General features: G+C 44.8%; 1 protein-coding gene across 3 annotated transcripts in view; it reads right to left on the reverse strand.

The window, feature by feature from the left end:
* The window catches only part of LOC311115269 (max-interacting protein 1-like), a 35,269-nt gene extending 13,516 nt beyond the window's left edge, over positions 1-21,753 (reverse strand). For 2 of the 3 annotated variants that reach the window (XM_084190464.1, XM_084190466.1), the window contains exons 1-3: positions 21,436-21,753; positions 18,878-18,983; positions 14,165-14,194 (exon numbers count right to left, since the gene is read on the reverse strand). In XM_084190464.1, coding sequence (XP_084046590.1) covers positions 14,165-14,194; positions 18,878-18,983; positions 21,436-21,670 — 371 coding nt within the window. In that variant the 5' untranslated portion in view covers positions 21,671-21,753. Of the gene's footprint in view, positions 1-14,164; positions 14,195-18,877; positions 18,984-19,360; positions 19,839-21,435 lie in introns of those variants that run through there. The other variant, XM_084190465.1, reaches the window with a different exon arrangement.
* Positions 21,754-22,440: the final 687 nt, after the last annotated feature.

Consider the following 22,440-nt stretch of genomic DNA (forward strand, 5'->3'; position numbering starts at 1 on the left):
GAACTACGCCCCAAATGGCACCCTATTCCTTACATAGTGCACTACTTTTGACCAGAACCCTATAGGCGCTGGTCAAAAGAAGTGCACACCATAGGGAATAGGGCGGCGCCATTTGCGACGCACACATGATCATTATGAACATGGTCTTGTTAGCATTACGTTGACCAATATCACCATTTCTCTTTCCAGGGATAGGAAGAAAAATAAAATCCAACCACTTTTCTTTCCAGCTTTATCTTGCCTTATTTGAGGCACAAAAGCCACAGCCTAAATCCAAATAGATTTTAAATTGGTATTTTTCTGAACAGTAATATTGAGAGCTAATCAGATTATACACACCAAACATACACAGATGTTGTCTATGATTTCAATGAAGCGGAAAGGTATTGAAATATCCACTGAGTGTACAAAACATTAGGAACACCTTCCTAATATTGAGTTGCACCACCCGTTTTGCCCTCAGAACAGCCTCAATTCGTCGGGGCATGGACTCTACAAGATGTCCAAAGCATTCCACAGAGATGCTGGCCCATGTTGACTGCAGTGCTTCTCACAGTTATGTGAAGTTGGCTGGATGTCCTTTGGGTGGTGGACCATTCTTGAGACACACGGGAAAAACCCAGCAGCGTTGCAGTTTTGACACACCCAAACTGGTGCGCCTGGCACCTACTACCATACCCCGTTCAAAGGCACTTAAATATTTTGTCTTGCCCATTCACCCTCTGAATGGCACACATACACAATCCATGTCTCAAGGCTTAAAAATCTGTCTTTAACCTGTCTCCTCCCCTTCAACTATACTGATTGAAGTGGATTTAACAGGTGACATCAATAAGGGATCATCACTTTGACCTGGATTCACCTGGTCAGTCTATGTCATGGAAAGAGCAGGTGTTCCTAATGTTTTGTACACTCAAGTGTAGGGTAAATCTATAATTTAAGCTCTAAAAATATCAAACAGGACTTGTTGGCTTAGCTGTGTACTCTTGGGAAATCGCTTTATGCCTCTGTAGATCATATGGAATAATATATAATTCATATATGGGCCAAACGTGCGGCGCGTTGATCCACCCCCGTACATTTTGCAGATGGTGAAATTCAATATGCATGTGGCAGTCACTCTTCACACAGCCCACATACATGTTACATAAATATTACATAAAATCAAATTGTATTCGTCACATGCGCCGAATACAACAGGTGTAGACCTTACAGTGAAATGCTTACTTACAAGCCCTTAACACTTAATTTTCTTAAAACTGCATTGTTGGTTAAGTAAAAAATTGATAAGTAAAAAATATAAAAGGAGAAAAATAGACAAATAACAAATAATTAAAGAGCAGCAGTAAAATAACAGTAGGGAGGCTATATTGTGACACTCTGGCTCCGGGACTTTTGTATTTGAGCCAGGGTGTATTTGTTTTGTGGGGTTTTGTTGTGGGGTTTTGTTGTATAGGGTGTATTCGTTTGGTTGTGTTTTGGGTGAGTTATTTGTGGTGTCGTGTGACTCCCAATCGGAGGTAACGAGTGTCAGCTGTCGGCTCGTTATCTCTGATTGGGAGCCATATTTAAACTGTTTGTGTTCTCATGAGGGTTGTGGGTTTTTGTTCCTGTTTAGTCTTTGTCACTATTGGACTTCACATTCGTCGCTTTGGTTTGTTGTTTTTGGTTGCTTTAAGTAATAAAGTCAACATGTTCTTTTCACTCGCTGCGCCTTGGTCTCCTTCACTCCTCGACGAACGTGACAGAAAAACCCACCGTAACAGGACCAAGCAGCGTGTCAAGCGGCAACAGGATTCATGGACGCCTATAAAGGATTCATGGACATGGGAGGAGATACTGGCTGGAAAGGGTCCTTGGGCACAACCGGGAGAATATCGCCGCCCTCGTGAAGAGCTGGAGGCAGCTAAAGCCGAGAGGAGGCGGTATGAGGAGGCAGCACGGAGTCAAGGCTGGAAGCCCGTGGGTACTACCCAAAAATTTCTTGGGGGGGGGCTAAAAGGGAGTGTGGCGAAGTCAGGTAGGAGACCTGCGCCTACTCCCTGGACTTACCGTGGAGAGCGAGAGTACGGGCAGACACCGTGTTACGCAGTAGAGCGCATGGTGTCTCCTGTACGCAGGCATAGCCCGGTTCGGTACAGTCCAGCTCCACGTATCGGCCGGGTTAGAGTGAGCGTTGAGCCAGATGTCATGAAGCCGGCCCAACGCATCCGGCTACCAGTGCGTCTTCTCGGGCCGGCGTACATGGCACCAGCCTTACGCATGGTGTTCCCGGTTCGCCCACATAGGCCGGTGCGGGTTATTCCACCTCCCCGTACTGGTCGGGCGACGGGGAGCATCAACCCAGGTAAGGTTGGTCAGGCTCAGTGCTCAAGGGAGCCAGTAAGCCTGCACGGTCCGGTATTTCCGGCGCCACCTCCCCGCTCCAGCCCAGTACCACCAGGGCCTACACCACGCACTAGGCTTCCTGTACGTCTGCAGAGCCCTGTGTCTCCTCCACGCACTAGCTGTATGGTGCGTGTCTCCAGCCTTTTCCCACCAGTGCCTACACCACGCACCAAGCCTCCTGTGTGTCCCCCGAGTCCTGTGCGTCCTGTTGCTGCTCTCCGCACTAGGCCTTATGTGCGTCCCCAGGGTCCAGCATGCCCTGTTCCTGCTCTCCGCACTAGGCCTTATGTGCGTCCCCAGGGTCCAGCATGCCCTGTTGCTTCTCCCCGCACTAGCCCTGAGATGCGTGTCCTCAGCCCGGTACCTCCAGTTCCGGCACCACGCACCAGGCCTACGGTGCGCCTCAGACGGCCAGAGTCGGCCGTCTGCCCAACGGGGCCTGAACTGCCCGTCTGCCCTAAGGCGCTTGAACTTTCCGTCTGCCATGAGCCTTCAAAGCCGTCCGCCAGACCGGAGCCGCTAGAGCCTTCCGCCAGACAGGATCAGCCAGAGCCTTCCGCCAGACAGGATCAGCCAGAGCCTTCCGCCAGCCATGAGCAGCCAGATCCGTCAGCCAGCCATGAGCAGCCAGATCCGTCAGCCAGCCATGAGCAGCCAGATCCGTCAGCCAGCCATGAGCAGCCAGATCCGTCAGCCAGCCATGAGCAGCCAGATCTTTCAGCCAGCCATGAGCCGTCCAGCCAGGATCCGCCAGAGCCGTCCAGCCAGGATCCGCCAGAGCCAGCCAGCCAGGATCCACCATTGAGTCCGGGGCTGTCCCTTAGCCCGATGCTGTCCCTTAGTCCGGTGCTGCCCCTTAGCCAGGTGCGGTCCCTTAGCCCGGTGCTGCCCCTAAATCCAGGTGGGGTAAGTTGGAGGGTGGTCATGTGGAGGAGGCTAGGGAAGCGGGTGGTGACTAAGGTGGGGTGGGGACCACGACCAGGGCCAGAACCGCCACCGTGGACAGACGCCCACCCAGACCCTCCCCTAGACTGTATGCTGGTGCGCCCGGAGTGCGCACCTTTAGGGGGGGGTACTGTGACACTCTGGCTCCGGGACTTTTGTATTTGAGCCAGGGTGTATTTGTTTTGTGGGGTTTTGTTGTGGGGTTTTGTTGTATAGGGTGTATTCGTTTGGTTGTGTTTTGGGTGAGTTATTTGTGGTGTCGTGTGACTCCCAATCGGAGGTAACGAGTGTCAGCTGTCGGCTCGTTATCTCTGATTGGGAGCCATATTTAAACTGTTTGTGTTCTCATGAGGGTTGTGGGTTTTTGTTCCTGTTTAGTCTTTGTCACTATTGGACTTCACATTCGTCGCTTTGGTTTGTTGTTTTTGGTTGCTTTAAGTAATAAAGTCAACATGTTCTTTTCACTCGCTGCGCCTTGGTCTCCTTCACTCCTCGACGAACGTGACATATATACAGGGGGTACCGGTACAGAGTCAATGTGCGGGGGCACAGGTTAGTCCAGGTAATTGGGGTAATATGTACATGTAGGTAGAGTTATTAAAGTGACTATGCATAGATAATAAACAGAGAGTAGCAGCAGCGTAAAAGAGGGGTGGGGGGACAATGCAAATAGTCCAGGTACCCATTTGATTAGCTGTTCAGGAGTCTTATGGCTTGGGAGTAGAAGCTGTTAAGAAGCCTTTTGGACCTAGACTTGGCGCTCCGGTACCGCTTGCTGTGCAGTAGCAGAGAGAACAGTCTATGACTAGGGTGGCTGGAGTCTTTGACAATTTTTAGGGCCTTCCTCTGACACCGCCTTGTATAGAGGTCCTGGATGGCAGGAAACTTGGCCCCAGTGATGTACTGGGCAGTATGCACTACCCTCTGTAGTGCCTTGCGGTCGGAGGCCGAGCAGTTGCCATACCAGGCGGTGCAGCCGTGTGAGTACATGAACACTGCTGTCTCTCACGTGCACGCCCACCCGTCTTATAAAAACACACAACTAACATAGCTTACTGTATACTCAGTCACAAACACACACATGCACACTAACACAGGCTCCAGTGTTGAATCTAGCTACGCTAGCAACACAATGGAGATGTTGTTTTTATGGTAAGGATGCCCTGTGTGGTTCAGTGTGTGTGTGTTCCCTCTCTCTTTCATGAGGCCCACTGCTTACTGTGCTGTCACATGATGACTGCTATGGTGCAGGTCACATGTTCTACCAGCAGCACCTGTCCAACTAACTGACTGAACAGGTCATGTAGCCTATTGGACTGGGGTCAAATAGTCTGTTTGTTCTCGATGCTTAAAGCACATGGTAGTAACACCCACTTAGTCTTTTTTAAAGCACCCACATGGTTAACTCCCAAAAGCAACATCATCACAACATATCACCTTCCCATAGGACAACCCCACCAGGAAGAGTCAGTCAGTGTCACTTCAAGGTTCTGTACTAGATTGACCTTTTCCAATACTATATTTAAGCAATAAGGAACAAGGGGGTGTGGTATATTGGCCATATACCACAAACCCCTGAGGTGCCTTATTGCTATTATAAACTGGTTACCAACGTAATTAGAGCAGTAAAAATACATGTTATACGGTCTGATATACCACGGCTGTCAGCCAATCAGCATTCAGGGCTCGAACCACCCAGTTTATAAAATGTTTTATTTGTAGCAACCACATGATTTTCTAAAGGGAACGAAATGTTCTAAAGAACCATACTGCCATGATAATCAAAGAGCAAATTAAACATTTGATTCAATTCATTACTTTGGGATTCTTATTTGATTCCCTAGTTATAGGCTACTTATTCTATTCCAATAACAGACCATACAGCTGATCGACACAGAGCCACCTTCCCATAGGATAATAGGATGTGTCACTGTCCCCCCTCAAAGCAAATTGGATGTAAATCCGAGTGACAGGGGTGAATGTAAATAAAGAAATACATTGATATTCTTGGCGAGTGGTGGATTGTAATATCTTGCCGAGCAGTGAGTGTTGACATGGTGATCTGCCACGTTTCTGGGCTTAAACACACACACACACACAAACACACACACACACACACACTACTCTCTCAGATGAATATAGGCCTGTCCTGCCGATGGCGTCTTTACACTAAAGGACAGGAGGACGCTTTGCTGTTGTCTATTATAAGACATAGACAGATGGGGGAGAGGGATGGATGTAGGGAGAGGGAGAGGGGGGGGTGGCATACAATACGTTGCGGGGGAGGGAGAGGTGGGGAGAAACAGAGAGGGGAAAAAAAGAGATGGAGAAAGAGAGAGAGAGCGAGGGGGGGACGGGGAGAGACCGTCATTAAAGGTCTAACTCTTCCATCTCTGTGTAATCTGCCCAGAAACTAGCATCTGAAGCCTACAGCAATGTATGAAATGTTGCGCTGCTAGCTGGGCTAGCTACTAAAGACAGAGTGCTCCAGCTCTTAGTGGTTGAGATAACATAGACAACATCCTTGTATAGTTACAACCCTCAATAAGCCAATAGGACAAAAGAGCAGAAACACAAGGACATGAAGCGTGTCTAGCTGGCTATTGACAGAAAGAAACGATTTGGGACTCTTAGACTGGTACTTGAGAGAGTAAATGAGAGAGAGAGAGAGAGAGAGATCCCTCCTTCGCTGTCTTCTTCTTCTGAGTGGGGGACATCCTATAAGGACAATCGTCCTTTGAGTTTTCACTACAGGCAGACAACTGACAGGCAATTGTTATATGTAACTAACAGCACTGAAGAATGAAAGGAATGTGGAATGTGTTCACTCTAGAAGTGTGCGACAGCCCACTCCACTCGTTGGGGATCCTAGAGACTGATTAGTGAGTCTGGGGAGTCGGAATTCCCTCTCGGAATGAAGTCGGATGGTGACCCATATTCCATGTCGGAATGACAGAGAAACATTGGGGATGTAGCTATTCTGTGGGGGTGGAATTTATCACTATGAGTGGGTAGGTATGGTGGTATTCAGTGTGTGTGTGAGTGTGTGTGTGTGTGTGTTTCTCTCTCGTTTTCTGGTTCTCAGTAATGCCCTTTTTAGACTTCCATGGACTAACATCAGTTCCTTCTTCATTCCTTTGAGATATGATTGTCTGGTCGTGAGCAGCACATCCTGTGGATCCATCCAGACAACCACTGGGTTGTTTAGTCTAGAACCACAGTGGAACTCAAAACCAGCTGGTGTATAAAGGGGTTAAATCAACATGGGATATCTGGAATATCAGGGAACCCTGCACCACATTACTTACTCACTCACTCACGCAGGCACACACACACACAACATTTACATTTTAGTCATTTAGCAGATGCTCTTATCCAGAGCGACTTACAGTTAGTGAGTGCATACATTATTATTATTTTATTTTTTCATACCCCCCGTGGGAATCGAACCCACAACCCTGGCATTGCAAACGCCATGCTCTATCAACTGAGCTACATCCCTGCCGGCCATTCCCTCCCCTACCCTGGACGACGCTAGGCCAATTGTGCGCCGCCCCATGGGTCTCCCGGTCGCGGCCGGCTACGACAGAGCCTGGATTCGAACCAGGATCTCTAGTGGCACAGCTAGCCTTAGACCACTGCGCCACTCAGGAGGCGTACACACACACACACACACACACACACACACACACACACACACACACACACACACACACACACACACACACACACACACACACACACACACACACACACGAGGGTTGGTTGGTAAATAAATCCAATTGTACGATAATTGCTGGGCAGATATACACTGTAGTCGATCTGTCCTACTACACGTCACGCCTGCTCACTGAACCCATGCCAAACCACAGAGCGGCATCTGCAATGATGCATGGCAACACAGCAACACAGAGAGGGAGGGAGGGATGAGAGGGGAAGTTTAAAAAGGAAGCATTGCGAGAGGAGAGAAGAGAGAGAGTGGAATGAAATGGATAGAGAGTAAAAAGCAAGTGAGTGAAAGAGAGAGAGATACTTGTTTAATTATCTATTTCACTTGCTTTGGCAATGTAAACATATGTTTCCCATGCCAATAAAGCCCTTTGAATTGAATTGAGAGAGAAAGAGAGAGAGAGAGTTAGAAATAGTCAGCGTGGGGGATGACTGGAGGAAGAGGAGGTAGAGGAGGGGGTTATGCAGGCTATGCCAGCTGTGCAGTGTCCAGTAGGTTCTAGCAGGCAGGGTCCCAGTGAGACTGGGACTGGGGGCTCATAACTAACACACACATGGATTAGTTCACACGTGCCTAACATCGCTCTGCTCTGTAGCTTTTAATCTGGTCCACTGGAGAGAGGGATGGAGGGGATGGGTGGAGAGAGGAGAGAGATAGAGAGGGGGAGGGGAGAGAATGAGAGAGAGATAGAGAGAAAGAGAGAGCAGACCCCAATATCACATGACCTCAGAATCATGTGATTCTGGCGTCCACAAAGCTTGATGACTCTCTACTACTCAAAACAAGAAGTGTCGCTTCCCCTCCTTAGTCCCTACCTCCATGGGGATCCCCTCCTCTATCGTTCCCTGCTTCCCCTCCTTAGTCCCTACCTCCATGGGGATCCCCTCCTCTATCGTTCCCTGCTTCCCCTCCTTAGTCCCTACCTCCATGGGGATCCCCTCCTCTATCGTTCCCTGCTTCCCCTCCTTAGTCCCTACCTCCATGGGGATCCCCTCCTCTATCGTTCCCTGCTTCCCCTCCTTAGTCCCTACCTCCATGGGGATCCCCTCCTCTATCGTTCCCTGATTCCCCTTCATCTCTTTCTTTTCTCTATCATTCCCCATCCATGATCCATCCCTCCATCACTTCCCATCCCTCCATCACTTCCCATCCCTCCATCACTTCCCATCCCTCCATCACTTCCCATCCCTCCATCACTTCCCATCCCTCCATCACTTCCCATGCCTCCATCCCCCCTTCTATAGTGACCTGAGGTCAGAGGAGCATTGGATTAAACTCCAATAACCAGAAGGCTTTACTGTCCTAAAACACCACGTTGGGCTGAAACAGATAAAACCGAGGGAGATCCCTCCAACATCCAACCAACCAGATGTTGGCTTCTGGGGCACGACTGTCCTTCTGCTATCCCTGATATCCTCTCTCCTCTCACTCTGCTCTGGTTTATGCTAATACTGTACACACACACACAGCTGTCTCCCCACCCCCGCCTCAAATCCTAAAAGCAGATCCACTTAACCATGCCTTGTAACAGTGGCTAGGTACAGTAGTTCACAAACCCAGGACCCTATAAGCTAGCTCTGTCCCTGTTACGGAACACTAACTGTAAACAATGACACTCCACCATCCACACAAACCAACCAGGAAGGATATGATGTCGTCAGAAGATACCGCATTTTGATTGGAGGGCATCCGTCCTTAACAAGCCATGATTGGTCGAAACTGAGCAGTTTTCCCTCTAGCAGTCTAAATATAGACCCCAGACAAATGTAATCGAGATGGTTCAGTTCCAACAGGCTTCTAGTTCTTCCTTTTAGGTTGGATGATTTGGTTAGCTGGAATGCTAACCGATTGACATGCTGCTCTAGGGTGCGTCCCAAATAGCACCCGATTCCCTATGTAGTGCACTACTTTTGACCAGGGCCCATAGGGAATAGGGTGCCATTTGGGACAAAGTTCTAGACTAGCAGCAGCAGCAGCAGTAGGGGAGAGGACGGAACATTAGTGCATTCCATCCTGGAACACTCCTACTAAACAGCCACTTGGGATGTGGGTTTGGTTTGTCAAGAAGCGTGACCCACTATCGTTATGGGGTGGGTGAGAAAATACCACCACATAAGGAGTTTTATTAGTTGTGGTAAAAGGGTAAAGAGGGAGAGATGTTGATTTGATCGAAAGCACTGTCTTATCAGGGAGATATTCCAAATACAATCAAAACACTTCTATTTCTATCCTTCTAAACAAACATGAGTGTGTAATCCCCGAAACAAACTGACCCTCCCATCTCCTGCACATCTTGGAATGCTGTACGTGCTAATGCAAATATCCTGTATAAACACAAACATCCCCTGTATAAGGGCACAACAAGGATGTGCATAGATATCCTGAGTCAAAGGTCAGGTAAGGACGAGTGACCGGCACCTAATCCAGCTGGAGGGTGTGTGTGTGTTCACTAAACCAGTGTGTTCTTACAGAGCGACTCAGCAGAAGGAGAATATAGGACAGTTAGGAAGACGTGCGTAACGAGGATGACCTAGAGATTCTCTTGTGTCTCCTACACGGAGTGTGTGTGGGTGTATAATGAGCTGATATAGGACCGTGTGTACACAGTACATCTAGGTTTGTGTATGTGAGTGGATTAGTGCACGCGGTTGGCTAAATATGTGTCCTTCAGAGTCAGGCCCTTCGTGAGACAGGTGTTTTCCGTCTCTATTCACCCTCACCCAGTTACTGTTACTATTACACCCTCTCACAGCCAGATCAACTAACGCTACGCTATGCTAATGCTAACCGCTAACTAACTCCTATAACGGAATATTACTGCTAGCTTCGCTAATGCTAACTGCTAGCAAACAGCTAGTTAACTCTTTTACCAAAATAGAAGTTAGCGGTTAGCATAGCCTCGCCTAGCGTAGCGGATCTGGCTGACCAGAGGGGAAAGTGCTCCAGCCCCCAGCACGTGTGCGTGCTCCACCCTGATTCCGCTGTGCTCCGCTGTGCTCCACTCTGGCTCTGCTGCGTTCGCCAGACCAAAGATCAAGTCCCTTAAGCTGCTTTTCTGAGCCAAGAAAAGCTTACAAGGCATCACGTTGGTTGGCTAAGAACGAATGAGTCCCAAACCGCACCCTATTCCCTATTTAGTGCACTGCTTTTGACCAGAGCCGGTCAAAAGTAGTGCACTATATAGGGAATAGGTTGCCATCTGGGACGAACCCCAACTGGGTCCAGTTTGGGCCTGGCTGCAAGGCCTGACAACAGGGAGGGTGGGGTGGGTATTGTTGTTGCTATGGTCGGAGGAGAATTGGGACAAACTCCGCTCTCACACACCATGAAGGATGTAGACCTGAGCACCTCAGGGTCCTAAAGCCTGGGCCAAAACCAAAACAGCTTTCAGAGTGAAATCACGACTTTGGTATTGTGTTTCATGGTCTTATTCTGCTCCTCTAAAGTCATTCAGAATGATCAGATGAGAGAAGACATGAGGTTCTTCTGAACTTATGTTCAATTGAATGCAATACATTTACATTTACGTCATTTAGCAGACGCTCTTATCCAGAGCGACTTACAAATTGGTGCATTCACCTTCTGATACGTAAGGGATAATCAATGAGGGGCTATGCATTCTATGGAAAATAATGAACGACGTGGAAGGTATGTTCCACGACACGACGCGCCAGCGGAGTGGAACTCACCTTTCACGGAGTTGCATTATTTTCCAGAGAACACATAGAGCCCAATGGGTAGTGGGTAATTGAAATTGGAATCGAACTGCACTAAATATTGCAGATTGTACCCTTAATATATCATAGACATCCCTTGCTGAAAGGTGTTTAAGAGAGAGTCTGTTTGCACAACCCCTTGTCATAGAGTGTCGAGCGGAAAAACTAATATAATTCTATCAGCGGCAGAGAGACTAGAGACACCCAACCACCAGCAGCAATATCATTTAGGAGTTTTATTATTGTCTTGTGTATTATAGGCCTGATACACACTATTAAAAGAATAGTGAGGGGTGAGGGAGACGGCATCTCTAGATTTATGTCCCAGAGTAAAAGCCTGGCCCTCTTGATTACCCATAAACAGAGACATCATAAAACAACATGGCCAGTTGAACACACAGCTGGTTCAATAGGGACTACGGTCATTGAATCCCTCACTAGCAGCATGTATACTGTACATACAATACTTAGCCTAGCATCACGCATAGGAAACAAGCTAATGGTAGGGTTTGGTTAGTAAAATACTAAGTGGTGTTTTAGGGGCTAGGCTATTTGGTTAGCAAAATGCTCACTCACATACTGCTCTAGCAAGGAAGCACCCCACAAACAATCTAATGGTGTAATTTGTCTTAGGTACTATTTATTTTGCGTAATGTTAACGGACGTTGGGAAGCACCCAGCATACACTAACAAACAAGCTAAACCAACCAGTGTAAACTCTAGCTCTAATGCAGTAGGCTATAATTTCACGTCTTCATGTATGAGCGACCTGGTTTATAAGAGACTGCTAAATAATCAAAGAGGGTGAAACCGACGTGTTATCTAGTCTGGTGGCAGTGGAGGCCTGATGCTATGTGAGCATCTGGAATGTGGTTTCTGGGTTTCAGGTCTCTCATCTTCTACCCTGTCATCTCTGTCTGCAGCACGGCTTTGTCACTACAGGGATATCACCTCACGGGCCTGCTGCGGTAGCAAGAACAATGGAATGGAACTAGTCCATTTGATAAACTTGACTAAATGGAATGGAACTGGTGAGTGTTCCATTCCAGAAACCAGAGTGCAGCAGGGCTGGCTTGGACAATTCAATGCCAAACGGGTTTAGTAGGCCCGTGACATATAAAGTATGGTATTTACTTACAGCAAATGAGATTAACTGTATGCTTGTGATTCAGATTTTTGAATGTTTTTTCTTAAAGGGCCGGATTACGATTCCTCCATGAATGAAACTAATTTCTCTAATATTGATTTGTTTTAGGTTTAATCTGCCCAGCAACAACACCACTCACTGTGGCCTAGGTCTAAATGTCATGTGGTAGGTTGAAAACCTTGTCAACAGCAACTAACAGGTGCACTTGGCTGCTACAGTGCTGTTTTAGCATAATGCATTAAGCACAGGTTGTTCCAAACCAGCTAGGCAAGCACAGCAGTTAGTTACATCAGTAAAGGCCTACAGATGTAGGATCTTAATTTGATCACCCTTTTGCAGGAGTACTTTCCTGCAACGCAGGACATTTTTTTACTTGTAGTGTATTTGAGGTTTAAAATGGCTTCTGAAGTTTGTCATTTCCACTTTGACATTTCAGACTTGATTTCCCCTACAAAAATGTCCATTAATTATAATCCACATAATAATTCACATTTTCGGTTGCTGCAGGATTATTTTCCTGCTGTAGCAAACTGGCTCATATTAAGATCCTACATCTGTACGTCTCCTCGCTCCTCCTACCCTCATCACTTATCTCGGCCACAACCCACACAGAGCCACCAGTGCCACACGATGCGTCAGCACTGACGATGCAAAACCATTAGGGCACTATCTGCCAGAACCAGTCTCTGTGGCAGGATGGTAGGACGGCATGGTGTCATTAGAACACAGAACAGTCATGAGATGAGATGACACATCATAACCTTGTCTATATTTAACTAGTTAATTGGTCAACCAACACATCTCCTCTCCCAATGTCCCTGTCATTTAGAAAAGTCACAAAATAAATAACGAGGTGGTATGTAATGAAATGGATTCATTCCTTTCATTGTGCGTAGACTAAAGAGAGGCTACATTAGGAAATGAGTGGGCTTGTTTTTACTATCAATCCTTCAGTCTAGCCTTGTATTATTGATGGTTTCCAAGTGAACCCTTTCAGACCTTCCTCTCCTCTCAGGCGATTGATGAAGCCTAAACACTCCAATGTGGGTGGTTGAACTCCAAATCTGATAAGGGCTTCTAAGAATCCACTGTCTTCTGTCTGTACAAAGCAGCCATAAAACCCTGGCTGTGTCTGAAATGGCACCCTATTCACTATGCAGTGCACTACTTTAAACCAGGGCCCAAATTGCACCTTATTCCCTATATAGTGCCCTACGGGCCCTGATCAAAAGTAGTGCACTTTATAGGGAATAGGGTGCCATTTCAGAGGCAGCTGCTCTCACCCTCAGTAACCTCCAATGCCCCACATTCCTCTGCTTCAGATCAGTGGTGAGTGAGTTTGGGAAAATGCCAAAAATACCAGAAGTTTCTCCAAATATGCTTAGACAGTTGAAAACACCTACCCTGCGAAAGGACAGGAGAGTGAAACTTCAAATAGCTAGGCCTACTTGTTGCGGTGTAAACTAGCAAGCCTAACTTCTATGCAATTGACGAGCAAAAAAAATAAGAAACTTGCATAACATGCACTCCAGAAACTATTTGAACAATTGGCTTGCGTCCCCAAATGGCACCCTATTCCATATATAGTGCACTATGGGTCCTGGTCAAAAGTAGTGCACTATGTAGGGAATAGGGTGCCATTTGAGACACTGAAAATGTCTCTGGTTTCGGGCCCAGTCTGCTGTGCTTGCACCCTACCCTGCCCTGCCTGGCCGTAACCGTGTAACTCAAAGCCCTTAGCAATGGCTCCATTGCGTAACCCAATGTACTGTAGAGTGGTGAACCCAATGTACTGTAGAGTGGTGAACCCAATGTACTGTAGAGTGGAGACTCAACATAGAGAGAGAGGGGGAGGGAGGGCAAAGAGAGAGAGGGCAGAGAGAGGGCAGAGATAGAGGTGGAGAGAGAGAGAGTGTAGAGAGACAGAGGACAGAGAGAGAAAGGGAGAGAGAGAGAGAGAGAGAGCAGAAAGAGCGAGAGGTAGAGAGAGAGGGCAGAAAGAGAGAGGCAGAGAGAGAGAATATCCTTAGATTAAGAGGAACTAGGTCAAATCTTCCTTTTGCTTTAATAACCTGTTGCTGGGGAAAGTTGCCTGGTGGAAAGCTACAAACTGGCAGGCTAAGAGCAAGTGATTTTGCAGTGCAATTTGAGGGGCTAGTTGGACTTTTCCATATATATTTGGACAAGTTGACTTTTTGTTTTAAGTGTAATAAGTATGAAAATGAAAGACCAACTCACCTGTTCTTCTCCAACTCATTATGTGTGGACCTGCAAACAGAAAAACAAGAAAGGAACTTGTTAACCAAGGAACCAACACATTGCAAAGACCTGTGACATTTCAACACATCAATAATTACAAAAGCTTCATTTCAGAAGTCAATAGGCGTATCTATTTCAACAAACATCCATGGATTCAGTTGAGGGGAACAGTATATTGCTGGTACACTGCACTTACTTTGACTTGGTCTGATCAGAATGAATTGGATTGATCAATTAATCCCAATGGAGAAGTACTGTACTAAACTCCTACACACACACACAGATTGGCTGGACTGCGAGGTGCAATACTAAGACTGTGCCTGAGAGTCAGTGTGCACTATGCACTGTGAGTATGGTTGATATGCCCGGCAAGGCTTCAGTCCCATACAAAGAGCCTGTTTCGTCACACACTTCAACCTCCTCCTCCAACACTGCATAGCCCCATGTAGCCCCATGTGTATGGCTGCCTGAGAGTGTGGCGTGTGTATGTGTCAGGCCTCAGACTCAGTGCTGTGTTAATAATGCAAAGTGATTCATCTGGTTCCCTAAGAGCCTCTTTGTATGGCAACACACTGAAGATAATCAGGCCCTCCTGCTACGGCCTAAATGGCCTGCCTGCCCGCCCAGTGTGTGTGTGTATGAGAGTGTGTGTGTGTGTGTGTCTTTTTAAACAAACTCCTCAACCCACTCGCCGCAGGGAGGAACCAATTATTGGTTCCCAGGTCATATGGGCACTTCTCTTTATTGGAGGGGAACTATTACTGTTGCGAAGTTTTCACACACAAAAATGGCATCCTCCTGCAGAGGCTGACCTGATAGGATAGACCACTGTTTAGCTACACGGAACAAGGGATGAGGAAGAGAGTAAGGAGAAAGAAAGAACGACAGAGAGGGAGGAAAAGAGACGCTGCCAGGTTACAAGGGATTCTGGGAGTTGGCGCCTCTTCAGAGCGACTCCAAATCCTTTTTATTTTATTTTACATTTAATTATTAATGTACATAAAAACACCATATGTCTCCATTAGAATACATTACCACCGCTGCTGCTCTTGTGCTTATTGTGTATGCAAGACTGGGTTAACAACTGAACTGTGACAGTCATTTCTCATTAACAAGGACCAGAGAAGCCGGTCTCTGCTAAACTTGCCATCACAGCCTAGCAAGGACCTAAGATGTAACCAATTTCCTGTACTGTAAATAATTATGTAGAAAAACGACATCCTCCTTCGAAACATTTTGCAACTCCGTGCTATAAATAAACAACCGTGCCGGACTCCATATATTAGGCTACACACACAGAGACACACACCCTACACCCACCACACCCTACCCTACACCCACAAGCCTATCTTGATTAATCTAAACCGTTTTTATCTATAGAGCCAATAGACCACCAGCCAGCCAGGAGCCAGAGCCTGCCACAATTTATTAGTGTAAATACCACACAATTTACAGCTCAGCTCATAAACTGTACAAAGCCTTCTCATATACAATGTTAAAACTTTATGCTCCTGCAAGTTTATTTCTCCCCTGTAAAAAATGATGGAGAGATATTAAAGGGGTGCCGACAAACTCTGTGTTTGCTGCTATTGCGTTGTTCTAATGGCGGCTATGAGGACGCTACCGTCCCACCAATCATATGGGTTAAAGTGTAAATAATTGGATGATATTACTTAACGTCAGATATTCCCTACAGGGGGATGAAAGATGAGCTGGAATGTGTTTTACAGGGTTGGCACAATTTATCACAGCCCCAGATGAACAATCACAGTAGCAAGCCTTGCCCTTAAAGGGATACTTTGGGATTTTGGCAATGAGGCCCTTTATCTATTTCCCCAGAGTCAGATGAACTCATGGATACCATTTTTATGTCTCTGTGTGCAGTTTGATGGAAGTTGCTAATTAGCGCTAGCACAATTGCTAACGCTAGATAGCATTGGCTTGAGAAACTACCTCCAACTTCCTTCATTCTAGACACAGAGACATAACAATGGCATGCACCAGGCATCCACCATATGACTCTGGGGAAGTAGATAAAGGGCCTCTGCCAAAATCCTGATGTATCCCTTTAACTACACACATAGAACTAACATCAACAACATGCATTATAGTCTTTCATGGTTGAGGAGAAATTGACTACTTCTCTTATAGTATTTTTAAGAAACAACTGTGCACTCTCTGCTGTTGTGGCATTTTGCATCATTCTGATTGGTGAAGATTATTTTGAATTTCGACTATCAGGATATCTGAGGAAAATAAATCATGATATGATATTTGAATAGTGAAATAATTTCAAATGCCCATCCCTACTCCAAGCAGGTTAGAGTAAACTCTAAAACGATATAAATGGTTTCGAATAGTATTTGAACCCTGGTCTGCAGCAGCCTCCCCGTGGAGGAAGGATCAACCAACAACCCCACAGTACATCTTTATATGGAGACCTGGAGCTGCTCCTTGTAAACTACCCGCCCTCTAAGACACATACAGCACCGGATGTCACAGGAAGGCCAAACAGATCATCAAGGACATCAACCACCAGAGCCACTGCCTGTTCACCCCGCTATCATCCAGAAGGCGAGGTCAGTACAGGTGCATCAAAGCTGGGACCGAGAGAATGAAAAACAGCTTGTATCTTAAGGCATCAGACTGTTAAATAGCCATCATTAGCACATTAGAGGTTGCTGCTTACTATTGAAATCACTGGCCACTTTAAGAAATGGAATACTAGTCACTTTAATAATGTTTACATATCTTGCACTACTCATCTCATATGTATATACTGCATTCTATTCTAATGTATCTTAGTCCATGCCACTCTGTCATTGCTTGTCCATATATGTATATATTCTCAAATCCCATTCCTTACTAGTTTTGTGTGTATTGGGTATATGTTGTGAAATTGTCAGATATTACTGCACTGACGGAGCTAGAAGCACAAGCATTTCGCTACACCCGCAATAACATCTGCTAAACTCGTGTATGTGACCAATCAAATTTGATTTGATTTGATTAGAAGAGATCAAGCCAGATAGGCCTAGATCTCCTATATGGGTTAACACTCGTAAACACACTAGCCCAGGGTTTCCCAAGGGGTGCACGTTTTTTTGTTTTTGCCCTAGCACTGCACAGCGGATTCAAATAATCAACTAATCATCAAGCTTTGATAATTTGAGTCAGCTGTGTAGTGTTAAGGCAAAAACCAAAACGTGCCCCTTGGGTCCCGAGGACCCTGTTTGGGAAACGCTGCACTAGCCTATACAGTAGACAATAGTGTATAATCACCCTCTACGGTAGGCTACAGGACACATCAAATCAGCTATCAGAGTGCGATCAGAATGTCTGTAGCAATAGCTCAACAGATGCAGATGACTTGAATGGAGGAATGGAGGATCCCTGCCACACACAACGGTGAGATAAACATGTCCCTGCTGAATAGGGTGAAAGAGGGACAGAGAGTGTGAGATCAGCCAATCTGATCACTATCATTGCCATGCATAACTAGGCTACACTATAGCTGTGAGTAAAACGTTTGTTCCTGTTTTTCATTCCTCTCAAGTTTAAGATGAAAAAGGCTCTCAGTCTCTCAGTCGGATTGAATCACGGCTGGCTGTCCATGGTAAGATGACTGTATAAGTAGAGGACAATAGTATGTCCATGGTCTTAACCGATAAGACCACCTACGCTATTATAGTCTATACAGAATCTAGCCTTCAATGCATTTTCCTCTGAAAGAGCATTACGGCAGTAGTATCAATCTTGTCTAAGGCTCTTTGTAGAACGTCATTTTCAAATACATCAGCTATTGAAGTGCAGGCTAACGTTTATACATTAGATTAAACTGCATAGATTTTTAGTAATAATCAGATTACACATACAAATGGGGAAAAAATCACAAAGCCACATCGACAGTCTTTTAAAAGGTTCTATGTATTCACCTTGCTCGTGCCTGCATACAACACCAGCCGCAAATAGGAGCTTTTTTCCATCAGGGTTGGGGACAAAACTAACCAAATATTATAGCTTGGGAAGAGTATAACAACATATAGTATTAACAAATGTTTCGACACTGTAAATGGGAATCAGTTGTAAGACCGTAATAACGACTATATTATAACCAATTATTATTTGTTTTGTACATAAAATAATTCAAAACCCATGGTGTTAGTCGGTTTTTCCATCTGCAAATTTCTCCCAGTCCCTAACCTCCATCAGTTTGACAATCAGCTGATGATAGCGAGCTCCAGCTGTTAGTGCTACCCCAAGCCCAAAGCAAAGAGTGCCCTAACATTCACTCTCTGTAGGCTACACGGTTTTTAATCCACGTGTATATTTTATGCTTGGACAATTTCTCTGAATACATGTTAACTCCTGCATATAACATGCCATGATGTTCTATAAGTGGGCTTACATGCTGCAAAAGAGGGCAGAAGTAGGTTAAGACCCTCAAGTGGTGTTGTGCCAACCACATCTAGGCTTGTTTTACCAGTCAATAGGCTACAACGTTGCACTGACAGTCGAGTGATAACACATTATGCCAGCATTGTTATCGATCATTCAGCTTATTATAGAGAAATGCAACTGAATGACAGTTAATTCATTTGTTTAGATCAACATAAATACCCAGGCAAATAACACATTGGCATGGCATGCAAGCTCGAAGCTATTGATCAACAAAAGTGCCGTTTTTCTTACCTGTTATGGTTATTGTGGAACTTCTTGTTTCGAAATTTCTTTTGCCTCTGGTAGTTCGTGTTCTGAATGGACGACGGAAACGTCGATGCATATCCGTGTTCACACTCTGTTGAAATAAAATTGTGGTTAAGGCAAGTTGGACCGTCCCCCACCATATGCAACATTTTGTAAACAACGGGAAAAAATATACAATGTTGGTGCTAGATCATCCGAATAAATTGTGCAACTCTTGCCACCCACCACACATCTACCGTTAACGGAATTAATCGTTTGTTTTCGGTGATGACGCTTGAAAACAGCAACAACACACACAGAACACTGTCACTGACATAGCCTAGCTACATTTGTCTGTGGTGTATTTTAAAGTTGTCAAACATGACAAGCAAATGTTTTTAAAACTCTGAAAATACACAAATGAACCTACATAATCAAATTAAACGAATCTAACCACAAATGCCTAACGTTATTTTATTTTTTGCATACCTCTCTCCCTCCTTTCTAGATATTCTGCTGCTTCCAATAACCTCTGGATGTTCATCAACTGCACTGCCGTCATTCTGCTAGAGCTAGCGAACGTTAGCTAAACGTTTCTACAACTTGTGATACTATTTCAAAGACAGGTATTATTGCGTTTCACGATCCAAAATCGGAATAATTGTTCCTCGTTGAGTATAACACAAAACGTTACTTCAGAAATGTCTTGTTTGTTAGCTAATTTGTTTGCTGGATCTGGAATTAAAAGCCTTGTCGAAAAAAATATTCCTAGTCTTATACAACACAGCTAGCTAGCTGCAGCCTATTCAGTCAGGTTTTCAGCCGTTAAAAAATCGAAAAACGAGTGTAGCAAAGTATTAAAAGTATTCAGGAAAAACAGTTAAAAATTTTACAAAATGGATATAAACTACATAACATTTCCACCGAAAGCCCAAAGCCTGCAAAGTCCCTGCTGCTGCCTGTGTTCACTCCTCCCAGTTTGTTTACCTAGCTCCACAGCTGAGGGGCGGAGACCTAGCTCGAGCTGGGGGCTGGTCTCGACGCAAAGCTATATGGGATATTGAGTCTTTATTCTATTGATTTCTAAGCTGAAAATATTACCCCTATGCTATGGCTGCTATGCTACTTTGCAATGTACTACTGTCCACCTCCAATGTTTCATGTTATTTAAATAATTACTTTTAATTGGAAATGTAAAGGAAAGAGACTACATTATATGAATAAGCCTTATTTTAATAGCCTGATATTCCTATGTTATTATGTTAAAACGTTATTAACTGGCCTATAATGAGTCTAAAAGCAGGAATGGGCTACAGATCACTCCAGACTAAAGACATCAAACATGAATATTGTCCACTGGATTGTAGTTGAAAACCGGTCTGTATGCTATTCCCGATGATCATATCTCCTTTCGCATTCATTTCTAGCAAAAAAGACTGCAAGCCCCATGAATCAACACCAGAGTGGGGGTGTACCTGCTGACTGAAGCCGGGCCCAGCAACAAATTACATCACCGCAAAGGAGACGCTCGATTGGTGATACCTTGTGACAGGCATCTCATGCGAACTTGCACTTGACCAATCACAAAGGGATTTCGCGCCATGTGGAAAACCCGCAAGTATCAGGAAGCAACAACAATCGGGTAGAAAAAAAGGAGAGATGAAAATGTTGCACGAAAGATATCATTGTTTGTTAGATAATAAGAGAATAGTAATCAATTTACTCTAACTTTGAAACTTACTTATTATATTAAACTTTTTGCAATAACCTGATACGTAAATGGTGTACTAAAGAAAGTATTTTTTATAGAAAATATAATAAAGCATGCAAGCATCTATTCAACAAAATCCCTTTCTTGAGATTTACAGATTGTGCAACTATTGCACAATGAACAGAAATATAAAGCAATACAACTGAAACCAGGTGCTCTAGGCTAGCGTCATAATAGTGAGAAAAAGCATCCTATCTGAAATATGTACAAACATCTAACAATAGGCCTATCTCTCCCCCCAAACAATCGAGCTGTTTAGACTACCGAGGAGGCTGCGGGGGCACTATGACGTCACCCCAAAATGAGTTGGAGGGCGCTGCGATGCTGTGGTAAAATATATCTACTCTCAAAGTGGTGGCCAACAAAATGTTCTGTGCACCCACACCTAAAACCATTATGGGGTTTAATAAATCTAGGCTTCGTCAGTGGCCTGGCCTATATGGTCAAATAGGAATATATGGTGAAATAGGAATTTAGGTTAAATAATTAAATTGTTCCAGTGAGCAGGTGCAAAGCAAATTATGCTTTTGAGGGGTAGAAAAACATACACAAAATTATATATCTTAATCATATCAGAAATCTAGACTACAGGGAAAGTAATAGATAATGTATTACATTCATAATATTAGGCTATTAGTGCAATATCAGTGCGCGTGCATAATAATGCATGCATGAGAATAATAAGTAGATCAGTTGAATGAACTCAGCCCTTTGTTGTCTCGCGTCTGTTGACAATGAAACTCTTGTTTCCCTGAATATTACTGGGAGAAAACCGTTACACAAATAAACTTACTTCCATCCTTCCTCTCGGCGTTCTCGATAAAACTTGCTGCTTCCAGCAAAACTTGAACGTTTTTCAGAAAAGTATCAATCTGACTCAATGGAGAAGAAGCGCCGTCTCTGGAGTTGAAGACGTCATTAATAGAGCAACTAGACATATCAAAATCTTGCTGATCCATAGACGTTTCGGAGTCCAAAAACACATATTCGCTCTTCAACTCTCTTTTCTGCCTATCACTTCTGGCCATTTTCGTTCACTTAGGCTGCTTTGCTGGCTACTTTTCCTGGAGGAAAATAAACAGAAAGGCAGCTAGCAGTAGAGCCTGCTTTGCTTGTTGGTGGTGATAGGGCTTTTATGAACGCAGGTTATATTGCACGAAACGGTGCTTGGAGGATTGTTGCGCATTGGGTACACGGAAAGCCTGCCTCTGTCTGATGCATGCCGCATGGTCCTAACGCCGGCCTTTCAAGGTAGGTTCCTGCCAACGGTTGTCTCTACGTCTCTTCTTTGGCCCCCATATTTTGTGGACTACAGACAATATTACTGAAATATTTCTTTATGATAGCAACAGAATGAAAACTATTCGAGTTGGTGTATAAGGTGGCTATAAGCACTGTATGTAATACGATTATATTTTGGTGTTCATCTTCTTTGTGACTCATGTAGGCTGTTTTGTTTTGTTCACATCACTAAGGTCATGTGAATGAAGGATTACTTTAATATTATCAGCAATTGAGAGGATAGGTCACACACACCCATTCATATTGTCTACATTCAGACTATTGTTGTCTTTCTGGACCAGGTCCAGGTGTGTATAACATGTATTGCCTGCCTGAATAAGTCTGAAAAATGAATGCACTCACTAACTACAAGTCGCTCTGGATAAGAGTGTCTGCTAAATGACTAAAATGTAAATGAATAGGCTAGAAAAAACTCCAGTCTTCTTGAACTTCAACCCGGAAGGAGAATTCCTTTGAAAAAGAGGGAAAATTACTCAATTTTTGTGTGTGACTGCCT

This window comes from Coregonus lavaretus, assembly GCF_964263955.1.
Source record: "Coregonus lavaretus genome assembly, contig: HAP1_SCAFFOLD_913, whole genome shotgun sequence".
Lineage (NCBI taxonomy): Eukaryota > Metazoa > Chordata > Actinopteri > Salmoniformes > Salmonidae > Coregonus > Coregonus lavaretus.